The 17,507-nt window shown below is 42.3% G+C and overlaps 1 protein-coding gene across 6 annotated transcripts in view; it reads left to right on the top strand.

Annotated features, from left to right (window-relative positions):
* Window positions 1-17,507, top strand: part of LOC137380130 (RAF proto-oncogene serine/threonine-protein kinase-like) — a 100,108-nt gene that overhangs the window by 74,293 nt on the left and 8,308 nt on the right. For 4 of the 6 annotated variants that reach the window (XM_068051818.1, XM_068051816.1, XM_068051817.1 and 1 more), the window contains 2 exons: window positions 9,658-9,704; window positions 15,699-15,817. In XM_068051818.1, the coding sequence (XP_067907919.1) occupies window positions 9,658-9,704; window positions 15,699-15,817 (166 nt within the window). Of the gene's footprint in view, window positions 1-6,161; window positions 6,386-6,468; window positions 6,594-9,657; window positions 9,705-15,698; window positions 15,818-17,507 lie in introns of those variants that run through there. The other 2 variants (XR_010976977.1, XM_068051819.1) reach the window with 2 other exon arrangements.

Below are 17,507 nucleotides of genomic sequence, written 5' to 3' on the forward strand. Positions count from 1 at the left end.
CTTCTCTGTTACTTCATGAAAAAATTCAATTAGATTGGTCAAGCATGATCTCCCTTTTACAAATCCATGCTGGCTCTCCTTAATTAACTCAAACACTCTCCAAGTGTCTGTTGATATTTTCCCCTGATTATTGTTTCTAAAATCTTACCCACCACTGATGTTAAACTAACAGGCCTGTAGTTGCTAGGACTATCCTTACACCCTTTCTTGAATAAGGGTGTCACATTTGCCACTCTCCAATCTTCTGGCACCTCCACTGTATCCAAGGAAGATTGGAAGATTATGGCAAGCCCTTCCACCATTTCTAGCCCCACTTCCTTTAGCAACCTGGGATGCAAGCCATCCGGACAAGGTGACTTTATCAACCCTAAGCATAGCCAGCCAATACCTCCCCCATTGCTCTACTCTGCTTCTACCTATATTTTGCCAGATTCCATTCTATTTTCACATTCTCTCTTCACCTCCCCTCTCAGCTTATTGTATATGATATGGTTCTCACTTGAAGAATTCGCCTGACATGTATTATGCATTCTCTTTTTTTGTTTCACTCTCTCTCCCTCATCATCCAGGGAGCCTTGTTTTTGGTTCCTTGCCCTTCACCCTTGTTGGAATGTTCCTAGCCTGTACCTGAAGCATCTCTTCCTTAAAGATAAACCATTGTTCCGATACAACTCTGCCTGTCAGTCTTTGGTTCCATTTTATCCTAGCAAGATCCCTTCTCATTGCATTGAAATTAGCCCTTTTCCAATCTAGACCTTATTTCATTCCTTGCTTTTCTGCATTACTAGTCTAAACCTTATGATACAATGATCACTCTTACCTAAGTGCTCCTTGAGAGACACTTGGTCCACTTGGCCCACCTCATTTCTCAGGTTCCGATCCAGAAATGCCCCCTTTCTATAATAAAAGTAAAATACTGCGGGTGCTGGAAATCTGAAATAAAAACAAAGTGCTGGAAATACTCAGTAGGTCCTGAGTATTTGCAGCATTTTCTGTAATGCCTCCTGTCTAGTTGGGCTGAGAACATACTGCTCAAGGAAGTTCTCCTGAACACGTTTCAGAAATTCATCCCCCTCTTTACCCTGTACTTTTAAATTATCCCAATCGATATTTGGGTAATTAAAGTCCCCAAATATCACCATTCTATAATTCTTGCACATCTTTGTGATTTCCCTGCAGATTTGCTTCTCTATCTCTCTCTCTCACAAGAACACTATTTCGAGGCCCATAGAGTGCCCCTAGTAGTGTTATCATATCCTTTTGCTTCTCAATTCTAACCAAATGGATTCTATTCATGCCCCCTCAAGGACATTCTCCTTTTCTAACACTGCAATGCCTTCCCTAATCAGTACTGCCACCCCACCTCCCTTTTTTCCCTTCTCTTTACAGTTTATATCCTCATATATTAAGTGCTCTGTCCTCGCCATTTTTAAGCCATGTTTCCATTATTGCCACTACGTCATATTCCCATAATACTATTTGTGCTTATAGCTTACCTACCTTATTCACCACACTTTGTGTGTTTACATACATGCATTGTAATCCTGTCTTTGCATTCCTTATATTCCTTCTCAGTTTTCTCCCATCTGATCCGGAACTACTCCCTTCTCTAGTAATGTCTAACACTCTCACATTATGCACCTTAATCCTCTTTACTACTTCTATATTCTGATGCCCATTCCCCTGGCAATTTAGTTTAAACCCTCCCCAACTGCACTAGTGAATCTCCTCGCGACGACATTGGTCCAAGTCCTGTTGAGATGCAACTCGTCTCTTTTGAATAGGTGCCTTCTGCCCCAGAACTGGTCCCAATGCCCCAAGCATGTGAAGCCCTCCCTCCTGCTTGAGGCTGTGACCCAGGTTTGAACCGTTGCACTATTTTATTTGTATCTGTTGTTTTAGTGTTAAATCAGGATCTTTAGAATCTTTACAGCCACATAATGTCAGCCATGGCTCAGTTGGTAGCACTCTTACTTTCGAGTCAGAAAGTTGTGGATTCAAGTCCCACTTTAGAGACTTAAACACAAACACCCAGGCTGACATTCCAGTGCAGTAGTGAGGGAATGCTGCACTATCAAAGGTGATGTAATTTGCATGTTAAGCCAAGTCCCTGTGCGCACTCAGGTGGACATTAAAGATCCCTTGCCCCTATTTCAAAGAAGAGCAGAAGAGTTCTCCCTGGTGTTCTGGTGAATATTTATCCCTCAATCAACATCACTAAAACAGCTTATTTGGCCGTTATCACATTGCTGATTGTGGGAACTTGCTGTGCACATATCGGCTGCCGCGTTTCCTACATTACAACAGTGACTACACTTAAAATCCACATCACTGGCTGTAAAGTGCTTTGGGATGCCCTGAGGTCGTATATCATTGGTGATATACGAGGGCACAGAATGTACTCAGGGTGGGGTCTGCACGTCCATCACCAAGTGTGGCTCAGTAGCATCACTACTGGCCAAGATCTACTGGCATCTACCTGATAAAGTGGAAAATTGCCCAGGTATGTCCTGTCCACTAAAAGCAGGACCAATCCAATATATTCAATTACCGCTCCATCAGCCTATGCTCAATTATCAGCAAAATGGTGGAAGGTGTCATCGACAGTACTATCAAGCAGCACTTACCAGTAATCTGTTCTCCAGTGCTTAGTTTGGGTTCCACAAGAACCACTCACTTCCAGACCTCATTACAGCCTTGGTCAAAAAATGGACAAAAGAGCTGAATTCCAGAGGTGAGGTGAGAAACTGCCCTTGACACCGAGGCAGCATTTGACTGAGTGTGGTATCAAAGAACCCCAGTAAAATTGAAGTCAATGACAATCGAGAGGAAAACTGTCCACTGGTCGGAGTCATACCTAGCACAAAGGGAGATGGTTGTGGTTGTTGGAGGCCAATCATCTCAGCCCTGGAATATCACTGCAGGAATTCCTCAGGGCAATGTCCATGGGCCAATTATCTTCAACTGCTTTAACAATAACCTCCCTCCATCATAAATTCAGAAGTGAGTATTTTTGCTGATTGCACAGTGTTCAGTTCCATTCGCAGTTGCTGAGATAATGAAGCAGTCTGTGCCTGCATGCAGCAAGACCTAGACAACATCCAGGGGTGGGCTGGTAAGTGGCAAGTAACATTTGCACCACATAAGTGCTAGGCAATGACCATCTCTAATAAGAGAGAGTGTAACTGCCTTCCCTTGACATTCAATAGTATTACTGTCATTGAATCCTCCACCATCAACATCCTGGGGTTACCATTGACCAGAAATTTAATTGGACCAGCCATATAAATACTATGGCTACAAGAGCAGGTCAGAGACTGGATATTCTGTAGGGAGTGACTCACCTCCTGACTTCCCAAAGCTTTTCATCACCTACAAGGCACAACTCAGGGGTGTGATGGAATACTTTCCACTTGCCTGGATGACTGCAGTTCCAACAACACTCCAAGTTCAACACCATCCAGGACAAAGCAGCCCATTTGATTAGCACCTCATCCACCACTATAAACGTTCACTTCCTCTACCACCGTTGTATTGTGTACCATCTATCAGATGCACTGAAGCAACTTTCCATAGCTTCTTCAATAGCACCTTCAAAACTGGTGACCTGCACCACCTACAAGGACAAGGGCAGCAGGCGCATGAGAACACCACCACATGCAAGTTCCCCTCCAAGTCACTCACTGTCCTGACTTGGAAATATATTGCCATTCCTTCATCATCAGTGGGTCAAAATCCTAGAACTCTCTGCCAAACAGCACTGTGGGTGTACCTACATCACATGGACTGCAGCAGTTCAAGAAGGCGGTTCACCCCCACCTCCTCAAGGGCTCAGATTCCATGAGCAATAAATGCTGGCCTGATCAGTGACACCCATATCCCGTGAATGAATAAATTTAAAAGAAAACAATAGAACCAGTACGATAGCTTCAAAGGATTTCTCTTTCTATCTATTACAGCGACTAGTTGACTAATATTTATGATGGAACCTGGGTCCTTTTGAACATGACTCATTAGCTAAACTTGCTGAGCCTTCAGGGAAGCTCATGTGAGGCTTTTAAAGAGTAGGATTCTTGGAATTAATTGCAAATTAATTTATATTAGTTGCCTGATTGAAAAGTGGTATGACCAATAGAAAATAAAAGACTATAAGTTCAATTGTTTTATTTTGTATGTAAATAGATTGTATGGTCCAAGTGAGAAATGACAATGGTTTAAGCAAACAGAATGATAGAGTGCTAAACTGATTAATGCTGGCAAAGAGCACTATCCGTGTGAATGCTCATAGTCTGCACTCTACTATTGCTATACCTCTTTTTAACCTCTCCATATACCCCACCTGGAAAAGTGTCATACCGCACAGTTTGTGAAATACAGGGCTAAATGTTAGTTTCTGAAGATTTCATCACCACAGATGAATTATCTACTTTGTTCACCATTTATAGCAATCTCTATCTGCCACTGTTCAAGAAACAGGACAGGGTAAACAGGCCCTGTTGTTCAATATTATTAGAATTGAATAAACAAACACTGCTAATCTAGTACAATGGTTAATTGTCATAGATGATAATGAAATTGTGTATCTGAGAAAGTCCAGTGGTTGAATGTTAAGGCACTTGTGCATTGGATGAGTGCTGCCAATGGTACACTTGCCACTGATGGCTATTCTCTTATATAAGGCAGGGGCCTCTAGAGACCTAACTGTGTTGGAGACCTATATTCTCACAAGTTGCCGTGAAATTTCAATTTAGATCCGATTTCTCTTATTTTCTACTTGTTTGTTGCCAGTTATCTGCTCCAATGAACCAAAATTTGGAGCAGCTGCAGAAGAAAGGTTAAAATGGGAGAGCAATGCATGGAGTTGTGGTTCACTCTCCTGGACTCCTAATCCAAATGTAAAAGTGCCATTAGTGGAGGATAAGATGAGTAATCCAGTTCTGTAACGTTGTAATTACAGATCTGATCTGTTCTCTAGAATTCCTTATTTGAATGAATGGTACTTAACGCCTAACAAGTCCCTTGAAAATTTCATGGTTTTTAACATTTTATCTGCTTCAAGTGACAATTTCACAGGTCCTATGTAAAGGGAGCCTAGAAATTCCATGGAGTGAGTTGCGTTACTTTCATGCCGGTGGAAAGTGAGTTGTGCCCATGGATAGATTAGAAAGGTATTTACAAAAGAAATTCCTGGGTCAGCTTATTCTCATATCTTTGGGAATCTAACTTGCATAAAATGGAAGTAATCTGCTAGAGTGCCTGGAAATTAGAGTGTACTCCTTTTACATAAAATAAAACCCTGTTCTACCTGAGGATTGCAGGCTGGGGGAGCAGCAGCTAAGTAGGGAATAGTGCTTGGCTCAGTCAGTTGACTGTTAGCTAACTTTATTTCAATTCTGGGGTCGGGACCACAATGTTATGTTCACTTCTGGGACCTGACCCTGTACCGTGCCGGCACTGTACACTTGTAGCAATTTTAATTGAAAATCAAGTTAATTGGCCCAGAGTCATGTTCACAGTCCAATTAGCAGTGGCAGGTGCAGGAAGGAGGCAGGACACAGGGAGGAGCGGACCCAATTTAAAGGGCGAGTGGCAGCCATTGCTGTGGTTGCCATTCGTCTCAATGATGGAAGGAGTAGCTGAGCAGAGGGCAGTGGGTAGGGAGAGTCTCCATGCCAGGGCAGCCCCCTGTTTTTCTGACGCCTCACTTGAATTGCTGCTGGAGGCAGCGACATCACAGAGAAATATCCTATTCCTTGCCAGTGACATGAGAAAGCCTGCAAGACACACCAAGAAGGCATGGCTAGAGGCGGCTCATGAGGTCAGCAGCAGAGGAGTGATAAGGAGGAACTGGGTCCAGTGCAGGAAATATTTCAATGACCTGCTTCGGTTTGGCAAGGTGAGTCCAGAGATAGACCCAGAAGGCCATGCCTCCTGGTCAGCAGTCACCAGAATGCAAAAGAGGGGGGCATCCTGAGGGCGCATAGAGTCCTCCTGACCATGGGAGAGATAGTATGCACAGCAGCATTGATGACCATAAGCATAGTTCATTATCTGAGCGCTATTGGACAGTAAACTACAGTGAAGACAGCAACATACTATGCGAATGAAAAGTGGCGAGGGAGAGAGTCATTGTCCTAATGGCATCTTTCTTCACCTCGCAGGCCAAATGGCAGAACATCAGAAAGAGCGATAGGGCATGTTCGGACGGTGGGGACACCAGCTTGCGCCACTGATGCATTTTGAGGAACTGACCCTTGATCTGGCCAGAATAGCAAGCCACCGGGAAGTTGGGCGTCCAACTTAGCCAGGGTGAGAAGATCTCTATATCTACAAGTTCAGCGGATGCATAGCAATCTTCCCCATGCAACGAGCTGTCAATGCATAAGCTGTCATCTCATTATTTTAAGCACAGAAGCATCTGTCGATTGTGCCAATTTCTCATGTCACCTTCTCTTATGTCTCCCACAGGGCCAGCTGCAGAGTTGACACACTGCCAATCTGTTCTGGAGGAGTCAAAGGAGGAAGACACATCGGAGCCTGTACCATCACATCTTTCATAGGCACCCTCCACCAGCACAGTCACTTGCACCTCGGTGGGTCCTCGCACAGTATTAGAACTGGTGTCACAGGGAGAAGGCAACATCTCTTCAGAGCAGGAGGAGACAGGAAAGGCAGAGTCAGTTGTGGCTAGACCTCTTCAGAGGATGGAGGGCAGGTGCAGCCTTGCTTGAGCCTCAGGAGTCACAAAACAGACGGCTCTATCTTCAGAACCAGTGTGAGATGTGTGCAACATGTCGGAGATACCAGAGGTACTGCAGAGTCATGGGATGTGAATGGAGGAGTCCATTTATCTCATGTGTTCCACAGTGTCCCAGTGCTTTTTGTGCATGAGCTCCTCCATTGAGAGTGTGGCCAACCTCCTGAAGAACCATATGCAGCTTCACCCAGAGTGGATGCAGGAACAGTGCACTGACATGCACAGAATGCATGGGACAGTCTGTAGTATTGACCTGTCAGTGGCACAAATTACACAAAGAAGCATGGAGTGGATGCCAGCTGCACCACAGCTGGTGGTTCCCTCGAGTGATCAAGGATGTCAGGAAAGGGCTGAGGAGGCGATGAGGGAGCCACCCCTCATGGGACTCCATCAATATTATTTGCCTCCATGGCCCTTCTGACAGAGGAAGCATCTGTAGAGTTTTGCCTTATAACAGGCTGCGTCTGCAGTGATGCCAGTGCAGCATCCTTTGGAGGTGTTGCCCCACGCTAGCACCTCCATGACGAGGTCGACCACCACAGGCATCTCCGTCCCAGACAAGCACTAGTGAGCAGTCTGCCTGCGCCTCAACCTCAGCCACAGAGGGAGCAACTCAGCCACAGGGGGAGCAACTCATAAGAGTGGCCATGAGTGCAGGCCACCATGTCAGTGATGTCACTTTGTGGGTCATTTCTGTTGTACATGTAATCAAAGTTTTATGCGATAAAGCACTGAGCGTGTTGTTGCACTAAGGCGGATTTGTGTGTTTCCATTTTATCATGGTGGAAGGCAGGAGAATGGAAAATAAGGGTTAGCAGGGCAAAGGAGTGCCTTGGGAAGAGTCTGTCAGGTGGAGACTGTGGAGTCTTGCAGTGCTTGTGCCATTGGAAGGTTGCTGACATTTGTTCTTAACGGATGCTTACTGCCACTCAGATGAAGGAGAATCTCCTCTCCAAATATCCTGCAGACTGAGTATCGTTCAGGTGAAATGTGTCTGGATTAGAGTGACCCTAGGATCCCTGCCATCCTGAGAAGTGCTCCGCCTCATGAACATACCACAGTGACATCCCTGCAAAGCATGGTGACCGCTTTCCTTCAGCCTTCCCCTCGTCCTAGTCTTCCTCCTCTGAGGAGCTGTGCCATTCCAGCGCTTCTCCCTCTTTAAGGTCCATGCCTCTCTGGATGGCCATGTTATGGAGAGCGCAGCAGACTACCACAATGCACAAACCCTTGAGGGAGTGTACTGGAGGGTGCTACCCAACTGGACAAGGCACCTGAATCTCACCTTCATGAGGCTGATGGCCTGCTCAATGATGACCCTTGTGCTCAGGTGGCATCGGTTGTAGTGTCTCTCAGACTCTGTGGCAGGGTTCTGCACCTGAGTCATCAGCCATCTCTTAAAGGGATAAGCCTTATCCGCTAACAGCCATCCAATGGCTTCATGAAGAGCTGCACAACCTGTGATTGCCAATGGATGAAGGTGTCATGGTAGCTTCCTGGATCACATGTACACACCTGCATAAAGCTCTTACTGTGGTCGCATACCAGCTGAACACTTAGGGAGTGGAATCCCTTCATGTTCAAGAATCTCCCTGGCTGGTCAGTCAGTGCCTTGATGACCACATGGATGCAATCGATAATCTCCTGCACCTGAGTGAATCCAGCAAAGGAGGCAAACCCCATTGTCCCGGAGCTTATCCACCTTGAATTCAATGTAATCCACTGCCTTCTTGTTACCTTCACGATGCAGTGATCTGCTGTTGCCTGGGAGATGCTGCCAATATCTGCTGCCACTCCTTGGAAGGACCTGGTTGAAAAAAAAGTACAGCTATGGGAAGACATGGTGACGGTTCCTGCGAACCCTCGGAAAACCCTCAATGAGGACACACAAGTCAGTAACCATCCGCCTGGACAGGCACAGCCTTCTGCGGTACTGACACTCTGACATATCCAGGTAGCTTCTCCTTTGGTGATAGACCCTCTGCTGAGGGTATTGCCTTCCTGCCCCTCATTCCTCACCCCTGTGCCTTTGTTGCCCAGGGTCTGCCTTTGCTCCTCATCACTAGTCAATCCTATCTTGGAGTAGCTTAATCCCATTTCCTGGTCGTGGATGAGACCCTGTGTGAATCCTACGCCTTATAAAGAAAATTTCAAATTGTCCCTTAACCAGCTAACAAGTTCATTAAGAGCCTTTAACTGGCCATTTATCCATTTCGGGCATGTTGCCTCTCATGGAGGCTCCTCGGAGCCCTTTAAATTTGACCGTGTTAGTTTTGCATCATGAAACTGATACATTGACCCGAGGGGAGGGTTTAAGTGACTGCCTGCCTCTATTCCTACCCTCTCATTTAAATAAATATCCCGCCGTCTAGGCTTGTTTTTAACTCTGTGCAAGTGGATGGGTTTTGAGTGCATTAAAATCTCGTCCTATGTCTCATGGTTATTTTGTGGCACGTTGCAAGAATGCTTAACACAGAAGAGCCTGTAAGAGACAGCCAAAGGAGGGACAAGAGCCAGGTACAAAAGCAGAGAAGAAGCTGCCACAATTTCAGAGACTGCCCTGCAAACCATTCTCAATAAAATAGTGCAAAGCGGAGACAGTGCTGGGTGTTAGTGGCAGTAAATCTATGAAGAAGGTTACTCATGCCATGTAGAGTGAGATGACTCCTGGTCTACAGACCAGTACCCCAAAAAGTTCAATGACCTGACCAGGGCATGCAAGAAAACAAACCGGCCACTCCCCATTTTCTTTCAAATACCTTCTACAATGTTGTACACTGTATTAATGAGAGGCAAAACCGGTTTACATTTTTATTTACTTAGAAAGAAAAACGACATTAATAGCCAGAGGCATCACTGCCTGAACAGAACAGCCTGACTGTGGTTTGCTTCTCTTACAGTTATTTACATGCAAAGAATATTATCCATAGAGACATGAAATCAAACAGTATCCTTTTTATTTGATCTTTGACCATTGTTGTTTATTCTTTAGAATGATTCAGCAGGATGATGCACAGCAGAAATAAATGCCAAATTTCAATGTGTGCCAAGCATGAAATTTTCCAGCATGACGCTACCAACAGTAAAGGAATTCACATCCCCGGCCACACAACCAGTTTATTTTATTTGCAGCTCAGGTTTAACTCCTGTTTCCTGCACTGTGCTGCTTTCTTAACTAACTCACTGGTATGCATTTCACAACTGACAACTAAGCCAACCATTAGGAAAATGCAGATTCCAAGAGCCATATGAATTTGAGATGGGTTTATGGGTGATATATGCTCCGCTCCTGTGCTGTTACACAGGAATCCTGTGCAATTGAAATGCCTCTCTCTGCTGACGGGTTGATAAACAGGCAGTTTAATGGTGATTGCTATTTAGTATACAATTAGTGAAACTTGGGTCCTGCCCCTCAAGTGTGTTGCAAACAATGTCCGCCCCATGGAAGAAAGCCAGTGAACACTGTGTCTGCTGTAGAGCCAGCATCGATTTGTATGACTGTTTTAAATTCTGTGAGACTACACAGCGCTTGGTTGAAATATGAGACTTGGCATGTATGCACAGAATATGTGATTTCTCAGTGGTTTTTATTGGGAACAGTGCTGGTTCACCTAGGTGCATGGGATAAATTTTGGTTAATATATGGAACAATAGTATTTAGGCAAGAGGATACTGAAGCAAATTTTGATTAAATATTGTTAAATATTAGACATTTAGATAAGACTAGTGGATCTTTTGTGGCATTGTTCCCAAGTTAAGTGGTACTGCATTGTATAAGAACAGGAATGTTATATAATGTAATGCATATTGTACTGTTCTGCTGTTGAGGTTTGCCTGTATTCCTACAAGGTCGGAATGTTTGATTGCTATTAAGCAAACACAGCTTGAGGTTATTTAGAGCTTAATTGCTTATTAATATAGAAAACTTGCAGATCAGCGGGTACTTACAAATTTCAGACTACAGATCAGAAACCTCAAGATAAAATACCTGGGTGTTTTTTTATTAGATTGTTTTGAATCAGTAATATAATGTGACATCCAGAGTGTGACAGATGCAGGCTAGATATTTTTGCTTTCTTATCTCTCTTTATCTATATATTATACATTAAAATGGTTCAATCATAGAATCATAGAAAGTTTAAGGCACAGAAAGAGGCCACTTGGCCCATCGTGTCTGTGCCGACTGAAAAACAATCCACCCATTCTAATCCCACCTTCCAGCATTTGGTCCATAGCCCAACAGATTATGGCACTTGAGGTGCATATCCAGACTCCTTTTGAATGAGTTGAGGGTTTCTGCCTCAACTAATCTTATTGGCAGTGAGTTCCAGACCCCCACCACCCTCTGGATGAAAAAGGTTTTTCCTCATCTCCCCTCTAATTTTTCTACCAATCACTTTAAATCTATGCCCCCTCATCACTGTCCTCTCTGGTAAGGTGAATAGACCCTTCACCTCCACTCTATCCAGGCCCCCAAAATTTTGTACATTTCAATCAGATCTCCCCTCAGCCTTCTCTTTTCCAAGGAGAACAACTCCAGCCTATCCAATCTTTCTCATAGCTGCATCTTTCCAGTCGTAAGTCTTTTCTGTACCCTCTCTGGTGCAATTACATCCTTTCTGTAATGAGGTGACCAGAACTGCACACAGTACTCAAGTTGTGGCCTAACCAATGAGTTATACACTTCCAGCATAACCTCTCTGCTGTTATATTCCATACCTCAGCTATTAAAGGTAAGGATTTCATATGCCTTCTTAACCACCTTATCGACCTGTCCTGCTACCTTCAGGGATCTGTGAACATTCACTCCAAGGTCCCTCACTTCCTCTACACTTCTCAGTATTTTCCCATTAATTGTGCATTCCTTTGCCTTGTTTGGCCTCCCTAGATGCATCACCTCATACTTCTCCGGGTTGAATTCCATTTGCCACTTTTCTTCCCATCTGACCAGACCATCAATATCTTCCTGCAGCTCTCCTCCTCACTATCTATCACACGGCCAATCTTTGTGTCGTCTGCAAACTTCTTGATCATGCTCCCTACATTTATGTCCAAATCGTTAATATATACCACAGAAAGCATGGCACCCAATACTAAGCCCTGTGGAACACCACTGGAAACAGCCCTCTAGTCGCAAAAACACCCGTCAGCAATTACCCTTTGTTTCCTGCCACTGAGCCAATTTTGTATCCACCTTGCTGCATTTCCCCAGATCCCACAGGATTTTATTTTTTTAACCAATCTGCCATGTGGGACCTTGTCAAAAGCCTCACTAAAATCTATGTTGACCACATCAACTGCACTACCCTCATCTATCTTCCTTGTTACTTCATAAAATTGGATCAAGTTGGTCAAACAAGATATTCCCTTATCAAATCCATGCTGACTATCCTTGATTTACCTGTGCCTTTCTAAGTGACAGTTTATCCTGTCTCTCAGAATAGATTCCAATGATTTGCCCACTACTGAGGTTAGACTGATTGGCCCGTAATTATTCGGTCTATCCCTCGCTCCGTTTTTAAACAGAGGAACAATGTTATCAGTTTTCCAGTTGTCCGGCACCACACCTGTATCCAGTGAGGACTGGAAAATGATGGTCAGATCTTCTGCTATTTCCTCTCATGCCTCTTTTAACAGCCTGGGGTATATTTCATCCGGCCCTGGTGTTTTATCAACTTTCAAGGATGCTAATCCCATTAATACTTCCTCTCTCCCTATGTTTATCGCATCCAATACTTCACACTCCTCCTCCCCCTTAACTACAATATCTGAATTGTCCCCCCTCTTTTGTGAAGACAGATGCAAAATATTCATTGAGAACAATACCAACATCTTCCGCCCCTACACATAGGTTACCATTTTGGTCCCTAATGGGCCCCACGCTCTCCTTAGTTATCCTCTTACTATGAATTTATTGATAAAACATCTTTGGGTTCACCTTGATTTTGCTTGCCAATATTCTTTCATGCCCTCTCTTTGCTTTCCTAATTTCCTTTTTGATTTCACCCCTCCACTTTCTATACTCCTCTCTGCTTTCTGTAGTATTGAGTTCTCGATGTTGGACATAAGCTTTCCTTTTCTGCCTTATCTTTCCCTGTAAGCTCCTTGACATCCATGTGGCTGTAGACTTGGCCATCTCACTCTTTTTCTTTGTGGGAACATGCTTACTCTGAAACCCTTGAATCTCTGCTTTGAATGCCTCCCACTGCTCTGATACTGATTTATCTTCAAGTAACTGTTTCCAGTCCACTTTCGCTAAATTATTCCTCAATTTAGTAAAATTGGCCTTGCCCCAATTGAGAACTCCAGCTTCTGTTCTGTCTGTGTCCTTTTCCATAATTATGTTAAAGCTGACTGAATTATGATCACTACCACCAAAACGCTCTCCCACTGCCACTCCTTCCACCTGCCCATCTTCGTTTCTTAAAACTAAGTCTAAAACTGTGCCCTCTCTTGTTGGACTTGTTACATACTGACAAAAAAGCTTTTCTGAATGCACCTCAAGAATTCTGCTCCCTCAATTCCTTTCACACTAAAACTATCCCAGTTAATATTGTGGTAGTTAAAATCCCCTACTATTACTGCCCTATTGTTCTTGCACTTCTCAGAGATTTGCCTACATATCTGCTCTTCTATCTCCATCTGACTGTTTGGGAGTCTATTAGTATACTTCCAGCATGAGTGCCCATTTTTTGTTCCTTAGCTCAATCCATATGGCCTCATTTGATGAACCTTCCAACATATCATCCCTCCTCATAGCTGTAATAGTTTCTTTGACCAAAATTGCCACTCCCCCTCCTTTCTTATCCCTCTCCCTATCGCATCTGAAAACCCTGTAACCAGGAACATAGAGCTGCCATTCCTGTCCCTGCCTAAGCCATGTTTCTGTAATAGCGATGATATAACGTTTCATGATTCCTGTCTGTCACATTTGCTTCCACATATTCTGGTATCTAGAACCACCTAAGTTCACTTGCAACTATGCTGAATCAAGAACATTAATGAAACCAGAAATTCATCCAATTAAATTCCCAAATACTTTATGAAATATCCCCTGCCATTTTTCCCCTCACCTTGCTGACAAGTTTGAAATAAGGTTTTTAATTTCAATATATTCATTAACAGTTTTAAGATGTTTATATGTTTAGAACTGCTAACAGATGGGATCGCAGGGGTTACAATTAGGGGCTGTTTCTGTTTTGCAGCTTCTTTTACTGATTAGAGCAAATCATGGAAAAGCAACATTTATGCTGTTTCTCTGAGTTTCTGTGGATGAAAGAGCGAATCATAGAATAGTATAGTACAGAAGGAAGCTATTTTCAGCCCATCAAGTCTGCGCCAGGTCTTTTGAAGGGCAGTCCAGTTAGTTCCCCTCCCCACTCTCACCACATTGCTGCAATTTTTTCTCTTTTAAGTCTTTACCAACTCCCTTTTGAAGGCTACTGTTGAATCTGTGCCCACCACCAAATCAGGCAGTGCATTCCAAATCCTAACCATTTGTTGCTTAAAAAAAGTTTTTCCTCTGGTTCTTTTGCCAATCACCTTAAATCTGTGCCCTATGGTTTTTGACTCTTCAGCCATTGAAAACAGTTTCTCTTTATTTACTCTATCTAAACTGTTCATGGTTTTAAACACCTCCATCAAATCTCCTCTTAGCCTTCACTGCTGTAAGGTGAACAAGCCCAGCTGCTCCAGTCTATCCATGTAACTGTAATCCCTCATCCCAGGAACTATTCTAGTAAATCTCTTCTGCAGCCTCTCCAAAACCTTCATATCCTTCCTAAAGTGTGGTGCCCAGAACTGGACACAATTCTCCAGCTGGGGCTGAAGTAGTGTTTTATATAAAACGTCTAAGGAAATTCACCCCCATTGTGTATCATATGGAAAGTTCTGTATGGAAAGTTGACGGGAAGTGTGTGCAGATGAAAATTTTAAAATATATTAGATACATAGAGAGTAATTATTTACTTCAGGATGAGCAGGTGTTTATTTAGGTAGTACCAAGATCCTGTAATCTTTTTTATTCATTAGCTCTTGTATTCTTGTGAGTAACCTTTGGGCGTTAAATGATTTCAAATATCAGTTTTTTTGTAGTGACCAGTGTTGTGTCCATCTCTGCCGCAGTTTACGACTTTAGATTTGCTATTGAAGAAATGCAACCGCTGACTACTCAAAATGAACAACAACAGTAGTGTTGTTGCAGTAGGCTTTTGTAAAACATTCCAGACAACTAGCCGCATTATATTTGGAAATTCCAGCTCGTTATCAGATGGAGGATGCCACATTTTAAATTGATTGGCAGTTAACATTTCAATGTCTGAATTGGGCCATCAGTTAATATGAGAGACAGATGTTAATGGGTGACTAAAATTTAAACAGGACTAAATGTACTTTTAGATATTACACAGCTACTAATTGGCTAAAGATGGAAATCTGAAGTTTTGTAGTTGTTTCATTGACATTCATTGTTAGCTAAGAATGTAAGCAAACTAAGGGAATCATCTTATACAATTGGTAACCTTATAACTGCCCTATACAACCAAGTGTCTTTACTGCATTCTGTTTTTCTTCTGGTCGGTTAATATCAATTCAAGAAATGTATTACTGGCAAAGCACATAACTGTTTGTAATTATCCTCTTTTTCTTAAGTGGATTTTTTCTTGCACTGTCCAAAAGTGTGCAGGAAAAGTTCCTGAAAATTGATCTTCACGCCAGTTGGGTATGGAGATGAATTTCTTTTGGTACTCATTATAGTGCTGTAAAATAAGTTTTTGGATACCTCCTTAAGCAATCAACTGTAATGAAGAGTAAAGGTTGTAAAATTTGCAGAAATCCAGCTTAACTGGTTCTTACTATCTGGATGGAAGTCATCGGGAACAGCTTTCTTTTTTGGGTAGTACACTGCTACTATCAACATACATTCTCCTTAAGAGAAGTTCAGACATCTTTCTTCATGAAGGCCTCACTGTGAAGATTGGAGATTTTGGCTTAGCAACTGTGAAATCTCGATGGAGTGGCTCCCAACAAGTAGGACAGCCAACAGGTTCCATTCTTTGGATGGTGAGGAATTGGGCACTTTTGGTTGTTTTAGAGTGCTTAACTTTGAAAGCTGGTTTAACTGTAGTAGTTAAGATAAATAAAAACTTTACACTTTTGTTAAATAGGCTTTATTAATATCCAGAGGCCATATTAAACCTAACCTGAGACTCCTAAACTTCTCTGAAAGTCTTTCATTCAGGAAATGAAAGACCTAGTCTGCTCAGATTAGTTTGACTATTAAGCAAGGGAGTAACAAGGTTCCAGTGTTGTCGCTTGTCAAAAGTACATAATCACTGCATTATAAAATGTTACACTCATGAATCTTAAAGCAATTTTTGAACCACAGTCAACCAACCTGTCTCCAACTTTTAAAATGTAGCACTTTTATAGCTAATTATGCAAACAGTCAGAGGTTAGAAAAAAATTCACAGAATGACAAAGAATCAATTTGGGTACATTCATCAATAGTTGTAATGAATGTACCCAAATTGATTCTTTGTCATTCTGTGAATTTTTTTCTAACCTCTGACTCTCTGTCCTTATAATTGGGAATGCTGTAAATACTGCTTAAATGGCAGCAATTTGCGTATATCAAAGACAATTGTGATTAAAAAATTTTACATGCTGTTTTTGGCATCTGATAAACCAAACTTGCTTTCTTTGACTTTTGATTTATGATGATGAGTTTATTTTCCCTATCTCTTTTTTGCAATCTCCTTTGATGTTTTATCTCCCTAATTAATATTTCCTAAATTCACTGTAAACAGAGAATTCCCTTTTATGCAGTCCCTAAAGCAGTTTGCTTGTTCCTGCCTTTTCTGAATTACCGGCAGCAAATGCCACTTTAAAAATAACAATAGTGATCTCATCCTCGGCTTTTCAGGTTTGTCTGATGATCTTCCAAAATAAATTTTCTACATATGCAATTTAGTTTTAAAAAATAATTTTACTTTTACACATACTTGTTGCTGATTCATCTGGGATATCTGTCACTATTCTGTTCCAGTTAGGAAAGGAAAGGCAAGAAATTGGGATCTCTGCCACCTGGCCTTGTATTCAGCACTGATTAGAATGCATTCCATTAATTTGGTGTTTTCATGCACACTGCTATATTTGTCTGAATAGCGAGCATTCAGTGTTAAACTTGGCATTTATCTTATCCAAAGGTCACTATTTTTTTCAAAATTACTTTCAATTAATGTCAATTTGCTTATAAATTAAGTAATAAATTGATAATACTGTCAAAATATCTTTGGAAATAACATTAGAGGTTTAAACATGACTATGTAGTCATAAGATGAGCAGAAATTTAACTTCTTTCTGATCAGCCTAATTGTTTCTGCCTAATCCTGGTGGCCTATTTAAAATTCTGTTGGGCACAGGCAATTTTGATACTTCTCTATTCAAAGGTGCAGCCTCCTACACCAGTAGGGGTCTGCGGTGCTGGTTAATGCTTCACAAAAAAATAGAAAATGTAACTGAAAGTGGATACTTGTTCTAAAATGGGACAATGGAAAGCAGTTTAAACAGTGAATATGGAAAAACACTTTTTGAAATCTTGCATTTTAGATTTTTTTTTTCTCTGCAGCTATGCTGTCTTCAATTAGAATATTCCAGCTTGTAAATAACTTAATGGACACCCCATAAATGATCTGCTTTTCCTCTTAACAAATAAAGTGTTCTATTTTGGTGGCGATATAAGGAGGCCACA

This window comes from Heterodontus francisci, chromosome 19, assembly GCF_036365525.1.
Source record: "Heterodontus francisci isolate sHetFra1 chromosome 19, sHetFra1.hap1, whole genome shotgun sequence".
NCBI lineage: Eukaryota > Metazoa > Chordata > Chondrichthyes > Heterodontiformes > Heterodontidae > Heterodontus > Heterodontus francisci.